Source organism: Nerophis ophidion, linkage group LG18, assembly GCF_033978795.1.
Source record: "Nerophis ophidion isolate RoL-2023_Sa linkage group LG18, RoL_Noph_v1.0, whole genome shotgun sequence".
Lineage (NCBI taxonomy): Eukaryota > Metazoa > Chordata > Actinopteri > Syngnathiformes > Syngnathidae > Nerophis > Nerophis ophidion.
Genome location: NC_084628.1, coordinates 39,377,165 through 39,402,113, shown reverse-complemented (window position 1 = coordinate 39,402,113; position 24,949 = coordinate 39,377,165). Strand labels below are relative to the sequence as shown.

General features: G+C 42.5%; 1 protein-coding gene across 4 annotated transcripts in view; it reads left to right on the top strand.

Annotated features, from left to right (window-relative positions):
- nmd3 (NMD3 ribosome export adaptor) overlaps positions 1–22,822 on the top strand; it is a 59,615-nt gene extending 36,793 nt beyond the window's left edge. For all 4 annotated transcript variants that reach the window (XM_061878103.1, XM_061878102.1, XM_061878101.1 and 1 more), the window contains 6 exons: positions 7,087–7,232; positions 15,363–15,475; positions 16,109–16,181; positions 16,318–16,424; positions 19,753–19,823; positions 22,569–22,822. In XM_061878103.1, coding sequence (XP_061734087.1) covers positions 7,087–7,232; positions 15,363–15,475; positions 16,109–16,181; positions 16,318–16,424; positions 19,753–19,823; positions 22,569–22,702 — 644 coding nt within the window. In that variant the 3' untranslated portion in view covers positions 22,703–22,822. The remainder of the gene's footprint in view (positions 1–7,086; positions 7,233–15,362; positions 15,476–16,108; positions 16,182–16,317; positions 16,425–19,752; positions 19,824–22,568) is intronic.
- The last annotated feature ends 2,127 nt before the right edge of the window (positions 22,823–24,949 follow it).

Sequence of the window (24,949 nt, the reverse complement as noted above, 5' to 3'; positions counted from 1 at the left end):
CCGGTGCAATGGACGTCGAGTGGATCTAACATAATCTTGTGCGAATCTAGTCCATAGTGGATCTAACATAATAGTGTGAGAGTCCAGTCCATAGTGGATCTAACATAATAGTGTGAAAGTCCAGTCCATAGTGGATCTAACATAATAGTGAGAGTCCAGTCCATAGTGGATCTAACATAATAGTGTGAGAGTCCAGTCCATAGTGGATCTAACATAATAGTGAGAGTCCAGTCCATAGTGGATCTAACATAATAGTGATAGTCCAGTGCATAGTGGATCTAACATAATAGTGATAGTCCAGTCCATAGTGGATCTAACATAGTAGTGATAGTCCAGTCCATAGTGGATCTAACATAATAGTGAGAGTCCAGTCCATGGTGGATCTAACATAATAGTGATAGTCCAGTCCATAGTGGATCTAACATAATAGTGATAGTCCAGTCCATGGTGGATCTAACATAATAGTGATAGTCCAGTCCATAGTGGATCTAACATAATATTATGAGAGTCCAGTCCATAGTGGATCTAACATGAAATTGTGAGAGTCCAGTCCATAGTGGATCTAACATAATAGTGTGAGAGTCCAGTCCATAGTGGATCTAACATAATAGTGTGAAAGTCCAGTCCATAGTGGATCTAACATAATAGTGATAGTCCAGTGCATAGTGGATCTTACTTAATAGTGATAGTCCAGTGCATAGTGGATCTAACATAATAGTGATAGTCCAGTCCATAGTGGATCTAACATAGTAGTGATAGTCCAGTGCATAGTGGATCTAACATAATGTGAGAGTCCAGTCCATAGTGGATCTAACATAAGTGATAGTCCAGTCCATAGTGGATCTAACATAATAGTGATAGTCCAGTCCATAGTGGATCTAACATAATAGTGATAGTCCAGTCCATAGTGGATGTAACATAATAGTGATAGTCCAGTGCATAGTGGATCTAACATAATAGTGATAGTCCAGTGCATAGTGGATCTAACATAATAGTGATAGTCCAGTGCATAGTGGATCTAACATAATAGTGATAGTCCAGTCCATAGTGGATCTAACATAGTAGTGATAGTCCAGTGCATAGTGGATCTAATATAATAGTGATAGTCCAGTCCATGGTGGATCTAACATAGTAGTGATAGTTCAGTCCATAGTGGATCTAACATAATAGTGTGAGAGTCCAGTCCATAGTGGATCTAACATAATAGTGATAGTCCAGTCCATAGTGGATCTAACATAATAGTGTGAGAGTCCAGTCCATAGTGGATCTAACATAATAGTGTGAGAGTCCAGTCCATAGTGGATCTAACATAATAGTGAGAGTCCAGTCCATAGTGGATCCAACATAATAGTGAGAGTCCAGTCCGTAGTGGATCTTACATAATAGTGAGAGTCCAGTCCATAGTGGATCTAACATAATAGTGATAGTCCAGTCCATAGTGGGGCCAGCAGAAGACCATCCCGAGCGGAGACAGTTCAGCAGTGCAGAGATGTCCCCAACCGATGCACAGACGAGCGGTCCACCCCGGGTCCCGACTTTGGAAAGCTCGTGCTTCATCCGTGGCCACTGAACCTGTATCCCCCCCTCCCTCCACCCCACACACACGAAGGAGAGGGGGGCAGAGCAGAAAAGAAACGGCAGGTCAACTGGTCTAAAAGGGGGGTCTATTTAAAGGTTAGATCATACAAATTGATTTTAAGTCAGGACTTCAAGATGTGTCGTATAAAGCCATATTTTTCTAGAAATCTGTGGTTGATAAAATAAGGGCGGTCATTTCTAGCTCGGTGGGGGTCAGAGCCGGTATCCTGTCCTAAAGGACGGAAGTTTTTTTGTGTGTTTTTTTTAGGAACTCATGAAAACAGGGGAATTTAAAAGTTAAAGTACAAATGATAGTCAAGTACACACTAGGTGTGGCGAAATTATTCTCTGCATTTGACCCATTGCCCTTGATCACCCCCTGGGAGGTGAGGGGAGCAGTGAGCACCAGCGGTGGCCGCGCCCAGGAATCATTTTTGGTGATTTATCCCCCGCTTCCAACCCCTTGATGCTGAGTGCCAAGTAGGGAGGTAATGGCTCCCATTATTATAGTCCTGACTATAAATATGTCTCGGCTGGGGTTTCAACTGCGGTTCAGCTCGGTTGGTAGAGCGGCCGTGCCAGCAACTCGAGGGTTGGAGGTTCGATTCCCGCTTCCGCCATCCTAGTCACTGCCGTTGTGTCCTTGGGCAAGACACTTTACCCACCTGCTCCCAGTGCCACCCACACTGGTTTGAATGTAACTTAGATACTGGGTTTCACTATGTAAAGCGCTTTAAGTCACTAGAGAAAAAGCGCTATATAAATGTAATTCACTTCACTTCAATTCACAACCACCTATCTCAGGGCGGACACTCTAGCCACTCCTCTCGTTCACCCCCTTGGTTGTGAAAGGAGCAGTGAGCAGCAGCGGTTGCCGCGCCCGGGAATCATTTTTGGTGATTTAACCCCCAATTCCAACCCTCGATGCTGAGTGTCCCATTTTTACAGTCTTTGGTATAACTCTGCTGGGGTTTGAACTCACAACCTACCCATCTCAGGGTTGACACTCGAACCACTAGGCCACCGTTTGAGTGCTTGTTATCAAAAATGGCGCAAACAAGTGGGGGAAATTATAGATTTTCACATGTTTGGTGGTATAAACAGGCACTCGAGACACTGTTAACCTTCCTCTTGTGTTAGCTTTCTGTTACCATCTCTTATGTTAACGGGTCGGTTTTGACCCATGTCTTAAATCAGCTGTAAAATACACTAAAAACAATTATCTATCATCCAATTTGTTTCTCATCTCTTGGTTACCTCGTTAGGCTTCCTTATCCTTGAAAATATTGGTTTTAATATTTTTGGTTTGGGCCATTGGGCCTTTTTTTTGTCAGTATACCCCTCGATTTCAATTTTTAAAAATGCTAAAACGAACCTCAAGAGAATCATATAAATAAAAAAAAGGTTGTTGCGTTACCTAACTATTACTAAGGGGTATTAGAACACATCTCTTGAATAAATGTGTTTTATTTATTTTTTCATTTTAAGAATTTTAGCTATAGTAACATATATGGTGTTACGGGTCAATTTCGACCCATATATATTTACTTCAAGAAAAAGGCTAAAACGTATTTTTTTCAGCAACAGAAATCCAACATCAAACAAACAACAACCAACAACCAATCAAGCAAATGAAACCAAGAGAAATAGATTACTAGTTCCAAAACTAATAAAAAAACAAAATCAGAGCGGCAAAAAGGGACACTTTTAGTGTCTTTTGTTTGTTATTGTACAGGATAACAAGGTAAAATGAGAATCCACTAAAGCTCACATGATTGGGAGAGGAGCTGGCTGTCAGTGTGTTCAGTTTTGGCTCTTATCATTGCTTTATCATCTTATTTTTATAACTGGGTCGAAACCGACCCTAACAACACCAAGGGCATAATTTCTACCAGAGCATTTTATAATTTAGTGAAAAAAAATAAAATGTTTTATTTTGTTGACAAAGAGGTTCCTGACAAAGTCAAAAAGCTTTGATGCAAAAAAATAAATGTATGTGGTGTTTTTATGTATTTAAAAACTAAAACGGGTCGGTGCCGACCCTAACACAAGACGAAGGTTAAACATATTTTAAGAATTCAACCCGAACGCCTCCCTAGGGAGGTGTTTCGGGCAAGTCTGACCGGTAGGAGGCCACCGGGAAGACCCAGGACACGTTGGGAAGACTATCTCTCCCGGCTGGCCTGGGAACGCCTCAGGATGCCCTGGGAGGAGCTGGACCAAGTGGCTGGGGAGAGGAAAGTCTGGGCTTCTCTGCTTAGGCTGCTGCCCCCGCGACCCCACCTCGGATAAGCGGAAGAAAATGGATGGATGGACTTTTAAAAGCTCAAAAATACTTTTGTCCACAATAATTAGTGTGTTTCTGAAGCAGTTCTTGTGCTAAAATGACCTCAGTCTGCTGACCACATGGTCACCACAACAATCCACGTCGCCGTCGTCTTCCATGTGCTTCTTGTCACGACACACAGCATGTCGCCACATGTACGGAGGCAGGAAAACCACACATTTGTTATGCAAGCTATCGTGGCTCATTAGCACAAGTCCGCTCACAGTGAGCGCTGCTTAATCAGTCGTTAAGTATAGCAGCAATTAGTGGTGATGTGCTTCCCCCCTCTTTTTTCCGGTGTAATCTACCGTGTTCCTCAGCAGAGTTTTGACATTTCAGAAGCTTCATGCACTATCTTAGCTCTTCAGAGATCAGGCTAATTTTGGTCCAGAACTTTTTTTTAGCTTATTAGAAAGAGGAAATAGCTGAAAACAATTTTTTTATGGCAATTAACGGCAGCCCTAAGAATTGCTTGTATAATTGTTCCTTCGTTTTTTAGCAGTACAGTTTGGCACTGAGCATCAAGGGTTGGAATTGGGGGTTAAATCACCAAAAATTATTCCCGGGCGCGGCACCGCTGCTGCCCACTGCTCCCCTCACCAACCCAGGGGGTGAACAAGTGGATGGGTCGAATGCAGAGGATACATTTCACCACACCTAGTGTGTGTGTGACAATCATTGGTACTTTAACTTTAACAGTTTGCAACTTCAATCCATCTTCTTCCGCTTATCAGAGGTGGGGTTGCGGGGGCAGCAGCCTAAGCAGGGAAGCCCAGCCTTTCCTCTCCCTAGCCACTTCGTCCAGCTCTTCTGGGGGTATCCCGAGGCATTCCCAGGCCAGCCGGGAGTCCATAGTCTACCCAACGTGTCCTGGTTCTTCCCCGTGGTCTTCTACCGGTTGGACGTGCCCTAAACACCTCCCTAGGAAGGCGTTTTGGTGGCATCCTGACCAGATGCCCGAACCACCTCATCTGGCTCCTCTTTCCTTTGAGCGCCTCTGGGATGGCAGAGCTTTGGATGGAGAGCCCCGCTACCAGGCGAAGGAAACTCATTTCGGCCGCTTGTACCCGTGATCTCGTCCTTTTGGTCACAACCCAAAGCTCATGACCATAGGTGAGGATGGGAATGTCGATCGACCGGTAAATTCAGAACTTTGCCTTCCGGCTCAGCTCTTTCTTCACCACAACGGATCGATACAGCGTCCGCATTACTGAAGACGCCGCACCAATCCACCTGTCGATCTTAGAATCCACTCTTCCCTCACTCGTGAACAAGACTCCGAGGTACTTGAACTCCTCCACTTGGGGCAGGGTCTCCTCCCCAACCTGGAGATGACACTCCACCCTTTCCCGGGCGAGAACCATGGACTCGGACCTGGAGGGGCTGATTCCCATACCAGTCGCTTCACACTCGGCTGCGAACCGATCCAGTGAGAGCTGAAGATCCTGGCCAGATGAAGCCATCAGGACCACATCATCTGCAAAAAGCAGAGACCTAATCCTGCAGCCACCAAACCAGATACCCTCAACGTCTTAAAGGGGAACATTATCATGATTTCAAAAGGGTTAAAACCAATAAAAATCAGTTCCCAGTGGCCTGTTTTATTTTTTGAAGTCTTTTTCAAAATTTTACCCGTCCCGGAATATCCCTAAAAAAAGCTTTAAAGTGCCTTATTTTCGCTATCTTCGAAGCCACACATTTTCCTGTGACGTCCTACAGTGCTGCCAATGTAAAAAAACAATGGCGAATAGCACAGCAAAATATAGCAACATTAGCTCGGATTCAGACTCAGATTTCTGCGGATTAAGCGATTCAACAGATTACGCATGTATTGAAACGTATGGTTGGAGTATGGAGGCAGATAGCGAAAACGAAATTGAAGAAGAAACTGAAGCTATTGAGCGAATAGCTGCCTTATTAGCATCGCTGGTATAATGTGTGGACCAAACGATCAGGACTTTCGCATCTTGTAACACTGGAGAAACTTAAATCCGTCGAGTGGTAAGTGTTTGTTTCGCATTACATGTGGGTATCTAGTTTCAAATGTACATACAGCTAGCCTAAATAGCATGTTAGCATCGATTAGCTGGCAGTCACGCTGCGACCAAATATGTCTGATTAGCACTTAAGTCAACAACATCAACAAAACTCACCTTTGTGATTTTGTTGACTTTATCGTTGCAAATGCATCTGCAGGTTATCCATACATCTCTGTGCCATGTCTGTCATCGCCGGTAAAATGTGCAGACACTCCGGCACATTCAATGGGGGTCTAGCGGCAGATTTCTTGCCACTTTCGCATCTTCGGGCCAGTGGTGCAACTTGAATCCTTCCCCGTTAGTGTTGTTACACCCTCCGACAACACACCGACGAGGCATGATGTCTCCGAGGTTCCAAAAAATAGTCGAACAAACGGAAAGAGCTGAGACCCGGTGTTTGTAATGTGTTTGAGAAAATGAAAATGGCGGCTTTATGACCCAGGTGACGTCACATTCGGACGTCATCGCTCCAAGAACGATAAACAGAAAGGCGTTTAATTTGCCCAAATTCACCCATTTAGAGTTCGGAAATCGGTTAAAAAAATATATGGTCTTTTTTTCTGCAACATCAAGGTATATATTGACGCTTACATAGGTTTGGTGATAATGTTCCCCTTTAAATGCGCTTAGAAATTCTGTCCAAAGAAGTTATGAAGGGAATCGTTGACAAAGGGCAGCCTCACAGGAAACGTATCCGACTTACTGCCGGCAATGCAGACCAAGCTCTGACTGATCATACAGGTAGCGGACCGCCACAATCAGACAGTCCGATACCCCGTACTCTGAGCACCCCAAAGGACTTCCGTCGAATGCCTTCTCCAAGTCCACAAAGCACATGTAGACTGGTTGGGCAAACTCCCATGCAGCCTCAAGAACCCTGCCGAGAGTATAGAGCTGGTCCACAGTTCCACGACCAGGACGAAAGCCACACTGTTCCTCCTGAATCCGAGGTTGGACTATCCGGCGTAGCCTCCTCTCCAGTACACCTGAATAGACCTTACCAAGGAGGCTCAGTGTTTGCAACTTAATTGATTAAAAAACAGTATCAAGAAAATAAATGTAAATAACGCTAACCACTATTTTGTACGTTTGCACCATGACATGCATATGTTTCTTATAAATAAAGCATTTTCTGACTCCCAGTTGCTGAGGTGGAAGGGAACACATACTGGCGCCATCCCTTCAACAGCCTCTGTAACCCACGGCAACTGGAGGAGTTTATCGTCATGGATATTGACATCATCAGAGACCAGAAGCTGTCTGCCGGGGCCTGCATGAGGTCCAATAAGGTGAGCGTGGCTGGAGAACAGACTGCAATCAATGATGATCCATTACAGTATTTCTGGAGCGGCGTGTGGAATTCAAGCCAACGTGACAGAAATGTTAGCAAATCGATGGCATGGGGAATGAGGTTTGCCGTGATGCAGTTCTCTGAATGCTTTTATTAATATTGATGCTCCTCTCACAAAACATTGGCCACAAAAAATCCTGAAGTAGCACCAGTTAGGGTTTCATATTTAGCGGCCAGAATTTTTGTTAATTCCTGCAGAATTTTCACAGCCGAACAATTTTTTTTCCCTCTTCCATACAAAAAAAGGCAATTGAATGAATTTGTTCCAGAGTCAGGCTGTGACCGTGAGAAAACCTTTTGCTGTACTAGCAATGTTTTAAATACATTTTTAAAGGCCTACTGAAATGAGATTTTCTTATATAAACGGGGATAGCAGGTCCATTCTATGTGTCATATTTGATCATTTCGCGATATTGCCATATTTTTGCCGAAAGGATTTAGTAGAGAACATCCACGATAAAGTTCGCAACTTTCGGTGCTAAGAGAAAAACCCTGCCTCTACCGGAAGTCGCAGACGATGACGTCACACGTGTGGGGGCTCCTCACATATTCACATTGATTTTAATGGGAGCCTCCAACAAAAAGTGCTATTCGGACTGAGAAAACAAAAATTACCCCATTAATTTGAGCGAGGATGAAAGATTCGTGTTTGAGAATATTGACTGCGACGGACTAGAAAAAAAAAAAAAGTTAAATAAAAAAAACAAACCGCGATTGCATTGCATTGGGACAGATTCCGATGTTTTTAGACACATTTACTAGGATAATTCTGGGAAATCCCTTATCTTTCTATTGTGTTGCTAGTGTTTTAGTGAGTTTAATAGTACCTGATAGTCGGAAGGGTGTCTCCACGGGTGTCTTGATGCCAATGTCTCAGGGGAGTCAACGGCAGCTATGGACGGCACAAGCTCAGCTTTTCTCCGGTAAGAACTGACTTTTTAACCACAATTTTCTCACCGAAGCCTGCTGGTTGACATTCGGTAGGGATCCATGTTGGCTTGACCGCGCTTTGATCCATAGTAAAGTTTCACCTCCAGGAATTTTAAAGAAGGAATCACCGTGTGTTTGTGTGGCTAAAGGCTAAAGCTTCCCAACTCCATCTGTCTACTATGACTTCTCTAATAATATTTAAACAAATTGCAAAAGATTCAGCAACACAGATGTCCAAAATACTGTATAATTATGCCGTTAAAGCAGACGACTTTTAGCTGTGTGTGTGTGCAGTGCTCATATTCCTAACAGCCCATGACGTCTTGCGTACACCTCATCATTACACAACGTTTTCAACAAGAAACTCCCATCCCTCAATCCATTTTCTACCGTTTATTCCCTTTTGGGGTCGCGGGGGGCGCTGGCGCCTATTTAAAATGGTAATTTAGTAAACTAAAAAGGCCGTAGTGGCATGTGTTGCAATGTTAATATTTCATCATTGATATATAAACTATCAGACTGCGTGGTGGGTAGTAGTGGCTTTCAGTAGGCCTTTAACAATATTAATGTGCGACACAGGAATAGCATTTGTAGAATTGCTCATGACTGTTGACATTACCTGATGTACCGTATTTTCCGCACTATAAGTCGCACCGGATTATAAGGCGCACCTTCAACGAATGGCCTATTTTAACTTTGTTCGTATAAAAGGCGCACCACATTATAAGGCAGACCTGGGCAATTGTTTTGACTTGAGGGCCACATTTAGAGAAAAAAAATGTGTCTGGGGGCTGGTTTATCTATTCTTAGGAACACAAATGCAAAACCTTACATTAATGTCTGATTGAATGCTAAAAACATTATGACAGACCGCCTCAAAAAATGTAATGTAATTTTACATTTTTCTATGACTGATAAAACACTGAATATTGACAAACAATGAATGTCACACACCCTTTCAATTGACATATTTTACAATCACGTGAAACTAGGGGTGTAACGGTACACAAAAATTTCGGTTCGGTACGTACCTCGGTTTAGAGGTCACGGTTTGGTTCATTTTCGGTACAGTAAGAAAACAACAAAAAATACATTTTTTGGGGTATTTATTTACCAAATTTGTAAACAATGGCTTGATCCTTTTAACATTGGGAACACTATAATAATTCTGCCCACGTTAATCCACATTAAACTGCCTCAAGTTGTTGCTTTGATTAAATAAAATGACACAACTTTTCTTCTACATATAAAAAATGCAACATTAAACAGTTTCAAGTCAACTCATCATGCTTAATTTATTACAGCATTGGGGAAGCCTGTAGTTGATTTTTATTATGTAAATGTTATATATGTATCAACATGTGATAGCAGGGACCCTGCCATTCAAAACTAGGCTGCTACATTACTAATGATTAATGTAACTATAGCTGAAAATTCATGCCTGACTACCATGGAGTTTATGTAGGCTTTATGATGCACTTAAATTATTTTATACACTATCAGAGACAGAAACTCTTCATTTAATATAATGTCCTTTTTTGCTGCTTCAACACACCTATATCAACACTGTCCGTAACACACGCACGCACACACACACACACACACACCGCAAAATGAGTTAACGTTTCGCTAAAAGCTAACTAGCCTTCACCTAAAGCCAGGACTGCGAGTGAGCTGAGCATCAGTTTGTTTCTAGAAGGTCAACATCAAAATGATGTTTAGAAAGTAGTTTACTTGGAATATAATTTGGGGAGAGTGCGTTGTTCCCCTGCTAAAGACCTATCTGCTCGACACCGACACTGAAGCCCTGACGACATGCGCTCTGAATACGCATTGCTGATTGGCTTTGTATGTAACCAATTAGATGGTTGTGTGGGCGGGACAATGCAGGGTGCTGTGTACATACACAGAGGCAGAACGGAGCGGGGCAGCTTGTTAAGACTTTAGCATAGGCGGCTACTTCATATGTACGTGTTGAACTCGTTCGATATTCCTCCGCATTGAACCGGAACCCCTGTACCGAAACGGTTCAATACAAACGTACCGTTACACCCCTACGTGAAACACAACAAAAATGCAACAAACAGTGAAATATGAACGCAAGGTAAAAATTAAACCCACCAACAATCTGATATATCACTAAGCTTTAGAACTGTGTTGTGAAAAGCTCCTTCCACGTCTGTGGAAACGCTTCCCGCCCACACTGCTTGGCAGTTCGTCTGAGCTGCTGTGACGTAAATTACTATAGTAACTAATTAGATGACCATAATAACTAATTAGATTACCATAGTAACTAATTAGATCGCCTTAGTAACTGGTATGTCATGCAAAAGCGCAGATTCCAACCATTGAAATACTTTGTACAGTTGAAGACTTACGGTCATTAGAAAACATGAGTGCACATCATAATGGCAGCTACAGTTTCCGTCTTGAAGATCTAAAAAAAAAAATTGGGGGGAATGTCCGGCAGGCCAGATTGAAAAGCTTAAATGGCCGCATGTGGACCCCCGGGCCTTTTTTTTGCCCAGGTCCGTTATAAGGCACATAGAATAGACCAGGCGTGGACAATTATTTTACTCAGGGGGCCAGATTTAGATAAAAAAAAACTGTGTCTGGGGGGGCCAGTATATCTATTTTTAGGAATACTAATACAAAACCTCACAATAATGATTGTAAGCTAAAAACGTTATGACAGGCCGCCTTAAAAAACGGAATGGAATTAGAAATGTTTTTTTTACTGAATGAGACACCCAGAATGTAGATGAAAATAAAGAATGTGGGATTTACAATATTAACTATGAAGGATAAAACACTGAATATTAACAACATATTTTACAATCAACCAAAATTTAACAAAGTGGAAGAAAAAACCTCCTACAATATGATACCTCATGGTGACCATAGTAAGTAATTAGATGACCATAGTTAACTAGTATATGATGCAGATTCCAACCATTGAAAGACTTCGTATAGTTGAAGACTTAGGCTGATTAGAACAGTGGTTCTCAACCTTTTTTCAGTGATGTACCCCCCGTGAAAATGTTTTTAATTCAAGTACCCCCTAATCAGAGCAAAGCATTTTTGGTTGAAAGAAAGAGACAAAGAAGTAAAATACAGCACTATGTCATCAGTTTCTGATTTATTAAATTGTATAACAGTGCAAAATATTGCTCATTTGTAGTGGTCTTTCTTGAACTATTTGGAAAAAAGAACTTGTTGAAAATAAACAAGTGATTCAATTATAAATAAAGATTTCTACACATAGAAGTAATCCTCAACTTAAAGTGCCCTCTTTGGGGATTGTAATAGAGATTCATGAACTTCATTCTAAACATTTCTTCACAAAAAAAGAAATATTTAACATCAATATTTATGGAACATGTCCACAAAAATGAATATTGCTTTGTCGCATTTCTTTTCACAGTTTATGAACTTACATTCATATTTTGTTGAAGTATTATTCAATAAATATTAGGGCTGCGAATCTTTGGGTGTCCCACGATTCGATTCAATATCTATTCTTAAGGTCGCGATTCGATAATATATCGATTTTTTTCGATTTAACGCGATTCTCGATTCAAAAACGATATTTTTCCGATTCAAAAGGATTCTGTATTCATTCAATACATAGGATTTCAGCAGGATCTACCCAGTTTGCTGATATGCTAGCAGAGTAGTACATTTTTGTAAAAAGCTTTTCTAAATGTAAAGGACAATGTTTTATCAACCGATTGTAATAATGTAAATTTGTTTTAGCTATTAAACAAACCAAAAATATGACTTATTTTATCTTTGTGAAAACATTGGACACAGTGTGTTGTCAAATTTATTAGATTAGATTAGATAGTACTTTATTTATTCCGTCAGGAGAGTTCCTTCAGGAAAATTACAATTTTCAGCACAATCCCATTCAAGATCAGACAAACATTACAGGGAGACAGAACAGGATCGCTGACGGGTCTGCCGGCTTCCAGCGCCCCTTACAAAAAAAGTCTACATACAGGTAAACGGGGGGTGGGAGAAAAGAATAAAAGATTAAAATACAATTTAAAAAAAATCCAAAAAAAAAAAATCGGTCTTAGCCTGGGCACTGGAGTGGGGGTGCAGACTGAGGCCAAGGGGGAAAAAAAAAAACGACTCATAGCCATAGTACAGATGTGATGCAAGTGTAAGCCACTGTGACACTATTGTTCTTTTTTATTATTTTTATAAATGTCTAATGATAATGTCAAGGAGGGATTTTTAATCACTGCTATGCTGAAATTATAACTAATATTGATACTGTTGTTGATAATATTCATTTTTGTTTCACTACTTTTGGTTTGTTCTGTGTGGTGTTTGTGTCTCCTCTCAATTGCTCTGTTTATTGCAGTTCTGAGTGTTGCTGGGTCAGGTTTGGTTTTGGAATTGGATGGTATTGATGTGTATTGTTTTGTTGGATTGATTTATTTAAAAAAAATATAAAAAATAAATCGATTCTTTTAAAAATGAGAAATGATTCTGAATCGCACAACGGATTCGATTCGTATTCGAATCGATTTTTCCCCACATCTCTAATAGATACATTTATAAAGGATTTTCGAATTGTTGCTATTTTTAGAATATTTAAAAAAAATCTCATGTACCCCTTGGCATGCCTTCAAGTACCCCCAGGGCTGCGCGTACCCCCATTTGAGAACCACGGCATTAGAAAACATTGCACATCATAATGGCAGCTACACTTTCCATCTTAAAGATCTAAAACAATTATTTGGGAATGTCCTACTGGCCAGATGGTAACGCTTAAAGGGCCGCATGTGGCCCCGGGGCCTTAATTTGCTCAGGTCTGGAATAGACGCTACAGTAGAGGCTGGGGTTACGTTATGCATCCATCAGATCAGGGGTCTCAGACACGAGACGTTATTTTGCGGCCCCCAACTTAATATGAAAGTTAAACGTTAGGGCGGCCCGCGAGTTTTATATGAATGGCGCTTGACAGCGTTGTGTTATTTGGCTCCAAAATGGCTCTTTCAACGTTCTGGGTTGCCTACCCCTGCGTTAGTGGAAAAGCGGCAAATGAGTGAAAGCGACAGAGACGTCGCCATGGAGACAAGGATTTTCTTACGTGGCTGGGCTGCAGTCACACCGCGACACCTGTCCGTCAGTACTAACAGTCCCCGATAACCTGGACCAATTCAAACCGTTACTTGTTTTCTTTATTGTTTAATTTGCATTGCCTCACACGATGAACACTACATATATTTCTATATAACACTTCGGGAGCTGTCACTTTTTTTGCGCTCGCTATCCCGGTACTATTATCCGCCGACTACCGTGTTGTTGTAGGGAAGAAAAGCAGAACGACGCACATCGCAGAAATAACATTATTCTCCATACGTGGGCTAAATACAAATGTATTCCACAACCCTAAACATGTTTTTTTAAAGCCTGCAGTGAAGAAAAAGGTTTGTGATGAGCAAAGACAATTCCAGGACCCCAAGACCTGGGGGCGACTTTTGGGGCCTTTTTTTTTTTTTTTTTTACATAAGCCTAAAATAATTGGCTCAGAAATGCTACCTCAATTTGTGTTGTTTTAACTGATTTGTGAAATTCTCTTCACCTGTGGCGTATTCTCTGAGAACCTCTGTTTTTGTTTCAAATGTTTTGAGGCGATATTTATATTTCTTACATTAGAATGGTCCACCGGACTGAGATGAGACATTTTAATAAATGGGCTGTTACCCGTTTTTTGTTTAAATTTAATTAACCTGTTTTGAGGCATTATTTATGTTTATATTACATACAAGAGGTTATTTTGAATATTGCTACCTCTGCACTTTTTCTTAAACTGTGAATATTACAGAATATAAGTGGGCCTAGTTTGTTATACTATTCAATAGAGGAGAAAAAATGCTTTATTTAAATAAATATATTATTTATAAATCAATGTCGAGCATCATTGGCAAATGTTCACCTAGTCCCGGGCTTGGCACGCATATAGGTGGCGTCTTTTTGAGATTTCACTATATGGTCAGCCTACCCCAGGTAAACTGAGTTTGAGACCCCCGCATTAGATGGAGCTGCGCTAAAGGGAATGTCAACAAACAGTCAGATAGGTCAGTCACACTTTATTAATAGATTACGAACCAGCGTTCTGACAACTCCGTTCACTCCCAAAATGAATAGATAGATACATAGATAGTACTTTATTGATTCCTTCAGGAGAGTTCCTTCAGGAAAATTAAAATTCCAGCAGCAGTGTACAGAGTTGAGATCAATTTAAAAAAGTAAATAATGGGGGTTTAAATGGAAACAAAATAGAGAAATATTACAATAAGAATAAAAAATAAAAAGCAACTATGGGAATAACAATATAACAGTAAAATAAGAATATAACAAGACAAAGTAGGCAGTAGTGACCATGTTATGAAAACGTATTGCACTGTTATTGTTTGTCATCCTAGTACCCCCCGCCTCCTGCCCCAGAGAGGAGTTGTACAGTCTAATGCCATGTGGGACAAAGGAGTTTTTGAGTCTATTAGTCCTGCACTTGGGATGAAGCAGTCTAGCACTGAACAGGGTCCTCTGGCTACTGATAACGCTATGCAAAGGGTGACTGGCATCATCCAGGATGCTCACTAGTTTGTCAACAGTCCTCTTCTCTGTGAGTCCAGTTTCATTCCGACTGTAGAACCGGCCCGCCTGATCAGTTTCTCAAGTCTGGAGCTGTCCTTTTTAGATGTACTGCCCCCCCAGCACACTACCATGTAGAACAGAATAAAGAGCTGTTTTATTATTTTCCCCGAGGTAAAGTCAGTGACTTGGTATATATTGTATATTATTTCCCAAGTAATATACTATAATTTGATGTGTTGATTTAAATGTTAAGCTTTCGTCACTGTTAATACACCGTGTTACCTGTGTTGCAGTAAGCCATTGACAGAGTCTTGCATGGATACAATTTTACAAATCCAGAACTTCCCCACCCATATGTCTCATTAATAAAGGTTACCTACGCACACATAGACCCTAACATTTTTGTCCATTACTTGGTCATTATTCATCAATGTTATGATTTACAATATAAATCTAATATAACCTGTGGGCTGCCCATTTGTAGCTCTGCCAACAATTGATGTATCTATTCTTTGTTGTACAGCACACTCTGGCTGAGGTGTGGGTACAAAAAACATCTGAGATGGACACCAGTCAGCAGTACCACTGCCGCACATTCCTCGGCCACCTGCTTAACATCGGAGACCTGGTCATGGGGTAAGGACTAGCACTTGAGTACTTTTTTGCTGGATCAACAGAAAGACTGATTACAATTTGGGCGTATCATCGCTCATCCATGCGGACTGGACACTGGCCGAGACTGGAGTCGGCTGTCTTGGTTGCTTTGTTGGGTTTGCTCCTGTCTCTGGCCATGCTCCCTCCACCCCAGCGGACAATGGAGTGGAACACCGCAGAGGCCACCACAGTGGATATGTTTCTTTTACTTTTTATTCATAGCTGTATGTAGAAGTGTCTGGTTGCATCTGCTGCTTTAATGTCTTTAATGTCCTCTGTGTTCTTTGATGTTTCCCTCTTACATACATGTAAGAGGGATGTGTACTATGGCTATGAGTTTTTTTTTTTTTTCCCTTTGCCTCAGTCTGCACCCCCTCTCCAGGGCCCAGGCTAAGACCGATTTTTTTATTTTAATCTTCTATTTGTTTACCTGTATCTCATCTTTTTTTCTAAGGGGCGCTGGAAGCCGGCAGACCCGACAGCGATCCTGTTCTGTCTCCCTTTAATGTTTGTCTGATCTTGAATGGGATTGTGCTGAAAATTGTTATTTTCCTGAAGGAACTCTCCTAATGGAATAAATAAAGTACTATCTAATTGCTATTTTGTTCCTCACAGCTTCGACTTTGCCAATTCCAATGTCAACGACGAATTCCTGAATAAGATGAACCCACACCATGTACCTGATGTGGTAATACTCGTCTTCAATGACTTAATACTTCCACCTAGTGGCGAGCCACAACATGTGGCCCGTCTCCCACATAAGTAAAACTATTCTCGCAAACCGTGGCGCCGTTGAACTAATCAGAAGGAAATGTTCCCTTAAGGTGCTAATCAAGAAGAGCTACGACCGCAGCCGCAGAGCAAGGCGCAGGAACTGGAAACTGCTGGAGATGGCAAGAGACCGAGAGAGCATGGACACAGATGACGAGAGGTATCGCCGTCATTCACTGTGAAGCTACAAGAAAAACATTAGACAACAGGAACTAACCTTTTTTGATTGATTGATTGATACTTTTATTAGTAGATTGCACAGTTCAGTACATATTCCGTACAATTGACCACTAAATGGTAACACCCCAATAAGTTTTTCAACTTGTTTAAGTCGGGGTCCACGTTAATCAATTCATGGTACAAATATATACTATCAGCATAATACAGTCATCACACAAGTTAATTATCATAGTATGTACATTAAATTATTTACATTATTTACAATCCGGGGGGTGGGATGAGGAGCTTTGGTTGATATCAGAACTCCAGTCATCAACAATTGCATCAACAGAGAAATGTGGACATTGAAACAGTGTAGGTCTTATTTAGTAGGATATGTACAGCCAGCAGAGAACATAGTGAGTTCACATAGCATAAGAACAAGTATATACATTAGAAGTACATTTGAGTTGTTTATAATCCGGGGAGATGGGATGTGAATGGAGGAGGGTATTAGTAAAGTGTTGAAGTTGCCTGGAGGTGTTGTTTTAGAGCGGTTTTGAAGGAATATAGAGATGCACTTACTTTTATACCTGTTGGTAGTGCATTCCACATTGATGTGGCATAGAAAGAGAATGAGTTAAGACCTTTGTTAGATGGGAATCTGGGTTTAACGTGGTTTGTGGAGCTCCCCCTGGTGTTGTGGTTACGGCGGTCATTTACGTTAAGTAGTTTGACATGTACTTCGGTATCAAGGAGGTGTAGCGGATTTTATAGACTAGGCTCAGTGCAAGTTGTTTTACTCTGTCCTCCACCCTGAGCCAGCCCACTTTGGAGAAGTGGGTTGGAGTGAGGTGTGATCTGGGGTGGAGGTCTAAAAGTAACCGGACTAGCTTATTCTGGGATGTTTGGAGTCTAGATTTGAGGGTTTTGGAGGTGCTGGGGTACCAGGTGATGCAAGCGTAATCGAAGAAGGGTTGAATGAGAGTTCCCGCTAGAATCCTCAAGGTGCATAGCTCGGTTGGTAGAGTGGCCTTGCCAGCAACTTGAGGGTTGCAGGTTTGATTCCCGCTTCCGCCATCCTAGTCACTGCCGTTGTGTCCTTGGGCAAGACACTTTAACCACCTGCTCCCAGTGCCACCCACACTGGTTTAAATGTAACTTAGATATTGGGCTTCACTATGTAAAGCGCTTTGAGTCACTACAGAAAAGCGCTATATAAAATATAATTCACTTCACTTCACTTTTGTTGACCAGAGAGGAGATTCTGTAGAGGAATCTCGTTCTTTGGTTGACCTTTTTGATCACCTTGGTTGCCATTTTATCACAGGAAAGATTAGCCTCTAGAATGGAACCTAGGTAGGTGATCTCATCCTTCCTGGTGATAACAATGTCACCCACTTTTATAGTGAAGTCACTGACCTTTATTGATAATTGGCCCTATTTCTGGGGCTGATGAGGGACGGCCTTCACCCTAACCAGGAAGGCGCTATCAATCCTGTCTAGGAACATAGTCACACTTGACTAACTACACTAGAGCAAGCCCGGTCACAGGCAATTACACTGTCTGTTTGTCCGGGTTTGGAGTCAGTTAAGCTAGAACTAGCCAGCGCCAGGCTGGAAAATCCCTGCACACATAGCATTTGTCCTAGAATAATACACATAATGTTTTTTCTGCAGTGACTGTGCCAAAGGTGGACATGCATTCTACTGAGGTGGCAAATTACGACGCTTTCCGTGTATCACAGCACCAAGCAAACAATCTGAAGATTCCCGTCAAATCAATTCCTAGATGTGGTCGAAATTATTTAAAGCGCACCACGCAAAATAAACGCAACATTATTAGGGCCGCATGGCCCATTGCAAAAGGACTCCAAAGGAGTCCTTTTGCAATGGGCCAAAGGGCCAAAGGACTTATTGAATTTTGTGCGTTTTATTCTTTGTTTCTTTCTTTATTATTTTTCCGCAACTATGCGCTGTAATTTGACCCCCTTAACATGCTGCAAAACTCACCAAATTTGACAAACACATCGGTCCGGCAAACCTTCCCAACTTATTAAAGAACCAAACCCCAAAAACCAAAATTGCCTCTAGCGCCCCCTACGGAAAAAAAAAAAAACAGACTGCCTTTAACTTCCGTTAGCAATGTCATAGAGACATAAAACAAAAACTTCTATGTAGGGCTGACTTAGACCTAGATTTCATAATTTTACCTTCTAGGGCCAAAATTTTGCAAAAATCCCTTCAAAGCAAAATTTGCCTTAAAAAAATGCAATTTTTGTCTATTTGCGCTGTAACTTGACCCCCTTAAAATGCTTCAAAACTCACCAAACTTGACACACCTATCAGGACTGGCAAAAATTACAATCTAATAAAAAAAAAAAACTCCAAATTGCGCTCTAGCGCAATTTTTGAATAAAACACAGAAAAAACTGCTCCTAGGAAGAAAACACAGACAAAACTGCTTGTAACATCCGGTAGGAATGTATGAGAGACATGAAACAAAAACCTCTATGTAGGTCTCACTTAGACCTACATTTTAATAATTGACAATATTCAGCAAAAATCCACAGGAAGTTGGCAATTATCCCTTCAAAACAAAAGTTTTGTAAAAACCTGTCACCTTTCTTCAAACATTATCTCCTCTGAGCGCGTTTGTCGTTTCGGCTTCAAACTCGCACAGGAGAGAGATTGAACCCTTCTGATTAAAAGTTATCGAAAGTGTTTTGATTACTGCTCCGGTTTTGATTTTATGAACCTTCAAAGAACCACTGCGCTGATGCTGCTGTGCTACAGTTGTCTTAAGATGGCTGCTTAAAAGCAGGAAGCACTAGCGTGCCCACACAATGCAGAGAAGGTAGGTACACTACACAAAAGTATTGGGACACTTAGGACTACCACTGGACAAAAGTATTGGGACACTCAGGAGTAACACTAGGCAAAAGTATTGGGACACTTAGGACTAACAGTAGACAATGACAATGTGAAATTGAATCAATTCTTTTTTGTCCTCAAAATTCTACACACAATACCCTATATATAATAGTAGCTACTATCCATGCATCTTCTAACACTTATCCGGGTTTAGGTCGCGGGGACAGCAGCCAAAGGCGGGCCCGACCAACGCTGCTTGCAGTTTTAATTAATATTACTACTACAGATACATTTGAACAATAACTCCTCAAAACAGCCCACTACCTATAATATGGGTTTTCTAAACATAAGATTGTCTCCCCCAAAAAATCTAAACCTGGTTTTGATTTCACTATTGATATTACGATGGTGACTAGATGGAGTCGCTTTGGGTTAACCCTGTTTTTTGTTCTCAGACAATACCAGGACTTCCTTGAAGACCTGGAGGAAGATGAGGCTCTGCGAAAGAATGTTAACATCTACAGAGGTAAGCAACTGCACGTGACTAACATTGCCTTATATACTTTGTGTCAACTTAAGCTACCAGTGGAAACCGTGTCACGTTGGTGCAAATATCTTAAGAATATAACCCCCACTCCACACATAACGATTGTTTAAACACTTTGAGGTCTTTTGTCTGTTATAAACCCCACACATAAAGACAAAAACTCAGGCATTTAGCAGTTTTGATCTTTGTGTGTGCTGTGCTGAATAATATCAGCACAGCACAAATTAGACTTAGACAAACTTCAATGATCCACAAGGGAAATTGTTCCACACAGTAGCTCAGTTACAAAGGATGGACAGGACAATGCAGGTATAAAATAGACTAAAAATGTACAGTAGTAGCAATATAAAATATAACATGTAATATTTACATAATATATGTACAGTATATGATATATACTGATATCTTATATTATATACAGTACATAACGATTCTGTCCCACCACAGAGCCAGACTCCAGTTCTCCAAGCCCCAAATCTTGGTTTCTCCTCCACTGTCAGTGCAAACAGCGTTATATATATTTAAAAATATCTGTATGTCAGTAATTGTAGTCTTGTTTACATTTTAAAATCAATATTTTTGTTACATTTGTTTGGTTTTACAATAGTGACTTTTTTCTCAAAACAAAACGGTGTGAGAGCGGTTAGTGCGTCTGCCTCACAATACGAAGGTCCTGGGTTCGATCACACGCTCGGGATCTTTCTGTGTGGAGTTTGCATGTTCTCCCCGTGACTGTGTGGGTTCCTTCCGGGTACTCCGGCTTCCTCCCGCCTCCAAAGACGTGCACCTGGGGATAGGCCCCTCCCACCTCCAAAGACATGCACCTGGGGATAGGCCCCTCCCGGCTCCAAAGACATGCACCTGGGGATAGGCCCCTCCCACCTCCAAAGACATGCACCTGGGGATAGGCCCCTCACACCTCCAAAGACGTGCACCTGGGGGTAGGCCCCTCCCACCTCCAAAGACATGCACCTGGGGATAGGCCCCTCCCACCTCCAAAGACATGCACCTGGGGTTAGGCCCCTCCCACCTCCAAAGACGTGCACCTGGGGATAGGCCCCTCCCACCTCCAAAGACATGCACCTGGGGATAGGCCCCTCCCACCTCCAAAGACATGCACCTGGGGATAGGCCCCTCCCACCTCCAAAGACATGCACCTGGGGTTAGGCCCCTCCCACCTCCAAAGACGTGCACCTGGGGATAGGCCCCTCCCACCTCCAAAGACATGCACCTGGGGATAGGCCCCTCCCACCTCCAAAGACATGCACCTGGGGATAGGCCCATCCCACCTCCAAAGACATGCACCTGGGGATAGGCCCCTCACAACTCCAAAGACATGCACCTGGGGGTAGGCCCCTCCCACCTCCAAAGACATGCACCTGGGGATAGGCCCCTCCCACCTCCAAAGACATGCACCTGTGGTTAGGCCCCTCCCACCTCCAAAGACGTGCACCTGGGGATAGGCCCCTCCCACCTCCAAAGACATGCACCTGGGGATAGGCCCCTCCCACCTCCAAAGACGTGCACCTGGGGATAGGCCCCTCCCACCTCCAAAGACTTGCACCTGGGGATAGGTCCCTCACACCTCCAAAGACGTGCACCTAGGGATAGGCCCCTCCCACCTCCAAAGACATGCACCTGGGGATAGGCCCATCCCACCTCCAAAGACATGCACCTGGGGATTGGCCCCTCCCACCTCCAAAGACGTGCACCTGGGTATAGGTCCCTCACACCTCCAAAGACGTGCACCTGGGGATAGGCCCCTCCCAACTCCAAAGACATGGACCTGGGGATAGGCCCCTCCCAACTCCAAAGACATGCACCTGGGAATAGGTTCATTGGCAACACATATTTGGCCCTAGTGTGTGAATGTGAGTGTGATTGTTGTCGGTCTATCTGTATTGTCCAGGGTGTACGCTGCCTTCCGCCCGAATGCAGTCGAGATAGGCTCCATTGCCCCCGCGACCCCGAACGGGACAAGCGGTAGAAAATGGATGGATGGATGGATGGAAGTGTATGCAGTTGAGCCAAACGTTTTCACTATAGAACTGCCTGGGGCCCATTTAAATATTGCCATTCAATTGGTAATCTTACCCCTGAATTTAATTGTTTTCAATAGAAATTATTGAACCTACTTACAGTGTCGAACCTTGTCAAATAATATAAAAACATGTACTAATCACAAAGAATTTTATCAAGGCATGCGTCAGGCTGATTACAAAAAAATACTAATCAGATTGACCGCAAAAAAAAAGACTCGTTACAAATTATTTATAATACAATTACGCAGTGCTAAAATAAATAAATGTTTGTTAAAAAAAAAAGTCTATGAAATTTAAGTGCAAATAAATACAGCTTCAGCATTTTGGTCATCATTTTTGCGCTTAAACAACTTCTCTATGACTTAAGCTCCAGACTTCTTTTGTTTGAGATTGTCATTACTGCCACAAGTGGTGGAAAACTGTATTACATCTGAGTACTGCTGCGGCCCCTATTTCTTATCAGGCGCTCGCGGCCCAACAACGGACTTCAGCCCTGTAAAAATATTTTTGGGGCCGAACATATCTTTCCCTTGTTCTCATAATTATCTAACTAGAGGCATGTATGTCCAGTGCTCGTTTGGATGCAGTCATTAAATTAACATTAAAATACTTTTAAAGGGCCTGCTTACCTTTTAGCTTCACGCCAAAATGGCCAATGAATGTGTATGTTTTATCATTTCAGATGCTTCAAAGATGCCAGTGGAGAGTGACACAGAAGACGACGGCGCACCACGGATCTCCTTGACGGACATGTTGGAGGAGCTCAGCCTCTCTGACGCCACGGGAGGCGAGGGGGCCGGCATGATGACCGAGTAGCCTTCACAGAGAGACTTTGCACATAAGTTTTATCTTTAACCTCCTAAATCATGTTTCATAATGAATGATTTGAAACAATTGATCCCTAATTGATCACATTAAAAAACATACTTCACCATATATGTACACTACCTTGGGATTCATTGTCTAGATTGAAGCTTCCAGCAGAGGGCGTTTCAGCTGCACTTTTCAAAGGCAAGTCAACCCAACTTCAACCTGCATGGGTTTTGGACAACCCCGGCTTGGAAGATGGATGGCATGCAAATAAACTTGAAGGTGTGCTTTATGGGTGCTGCATTTGTTTAGAAAGGTGAGTCAAAGGTGCTTTTAATAGGACAAGTTCCAATATGCAATTATAGAATCGTTATTGCAGGTGTTAATATGACATGTAATTATGACTTGTCTATGTTTCAGGTGTTAATATGACATGTAATTGTGACTTGTCTACGTTGTAGCTGTTAATATTTTAAGAAAATCAGTGGTATCGCACATCACTAGTATTTACTAAGTCAAAAAATCAGTGGTATCGCACATCACTAGTATTTACTAAGTCAAAAAGCAGTGGTATCGCACATTACTAGCATTTACTAAGTCAAAAATCAGTGGTATCGCACATCACTAGTATTTACTAAGTCAAAAATCAGTGGTATCGCACATCATTAGTATTTACTAAGTCAAAAAATTTGTGGTATCGCACATCATTAGTATTTACAAAGTCAAAAATTATGACTTGTCTATGTTGCAGGTGTTAATATTACTTGTAATTGTGACTTGTCTATGTTGCAGGTGTTAATATTTAAAGAAAGCCAGTGGTATCGCACATCACTAGTATTTATTACTAAGTCGAAAATCAGTGGTATCGCACATCACTAGTATCTACTAAGTCAAAAATCAGTGGTATCGCACATGACTAGTATTTACTAAGTCATAAATCAGTGGTATCCCACATCTGTAGTATTTACTCAGTCAAAAATCAGTGGTATGGCACATCACTAGTATTTACTAAGTCAAAAATCAGTGGTATCGCACATCACTATTATTTACTAAGTCAAAAATGGTGACTTGTCTATGTTGCAGGTGTTAATATTACATGTAATTGTGACTTGTCTATGTTTCAGGTGTTAATATTACATGTTCATTTTTATTAATATTAATATTAAATGTTCATTTTTTTCATTTCGTTGTAACGAAATGAACCCAGATTTCCCTCGCCCGGACGTGGGTCACCGGGGCCCCGCTCTGGAGCCAGGCCCGGAGTTGGGGCACGATGGCGAGCGCCTGGTGGTCGGGCCTGTTCCCATGGGGCCCGGCCGGGCACAGCCCGAAGAGGCAACGTGGGTCATCCCTCCAATGGGCTCACCACTCATAGGAGGGGCCATAGAGGTCGGGTGCATTGTGAGCTGGGCGGCAGCCGAAGGCAGGGCACTTGGCGGTCCGATCCTCGGCTACAGAAGCTAGCTCTTGGGACGTGGAACGTCACCTCACTGGGGGGGAAGGAGCCTGAGCTAGTGCGCGAGGTAGAGAAGTTCCGGCTGGATATAGTCGGACTCACCTCGACGCACAGCAAGGGCTCTGGAACCAGTTCTCTCGAGAGGGACTGGACCCTCTTCCACTCTGGCGTTGCCGGCAGTGAGAGGCGACGGGCTGGGGTGGCAATTCTGGTTGCCCCCCGGCTCAAAGCCTGTACGTTTGAGTTCAACCCAGTGGACGAGAGGGTAGCTTCCCTTCGCCTTCGGGTGGGGTGACGGGTCCTGACTGTTGTTTGTGCTTACGCACCAAACAGCAGTTCAGAATACCCACCCTTTTTGGGTACACTCGAGGGAGTACTGGAAAGTGCTCCTCCGGGTGATTCCCTTGTCCTACTGGGAGACTTCAACGCTCATGTTGGCAACGACAGTGAAACCTGGAGAGGCGTGATTGGGAAGAATGGTCGCCCGGATCTAAACCCGAGTGGTGTTTTGTTATTGGACTTTTGTGCTCGTCACAGTTTGTCGATAACAAACACCATGTTCAAACATAAGGGTGTCCATATGTGCACTTGGCACCAGGACACCCTAGGCCGCAGTTCCATGATCGACTTTGTAGTTGTGTCATCGGATTTGCGGCCTTATGTTTTGGACACTCGGGTGAAGAGAGGGGCGGAGCTTTCTACCGATCACCACCTGGTGGTGAGTTGGCTGCGATGGTGGGGGAGGATGCCGGACAGACCTGGCAGGCCCAAGCGCATTGTGAGGGTCTGCTGGGAAC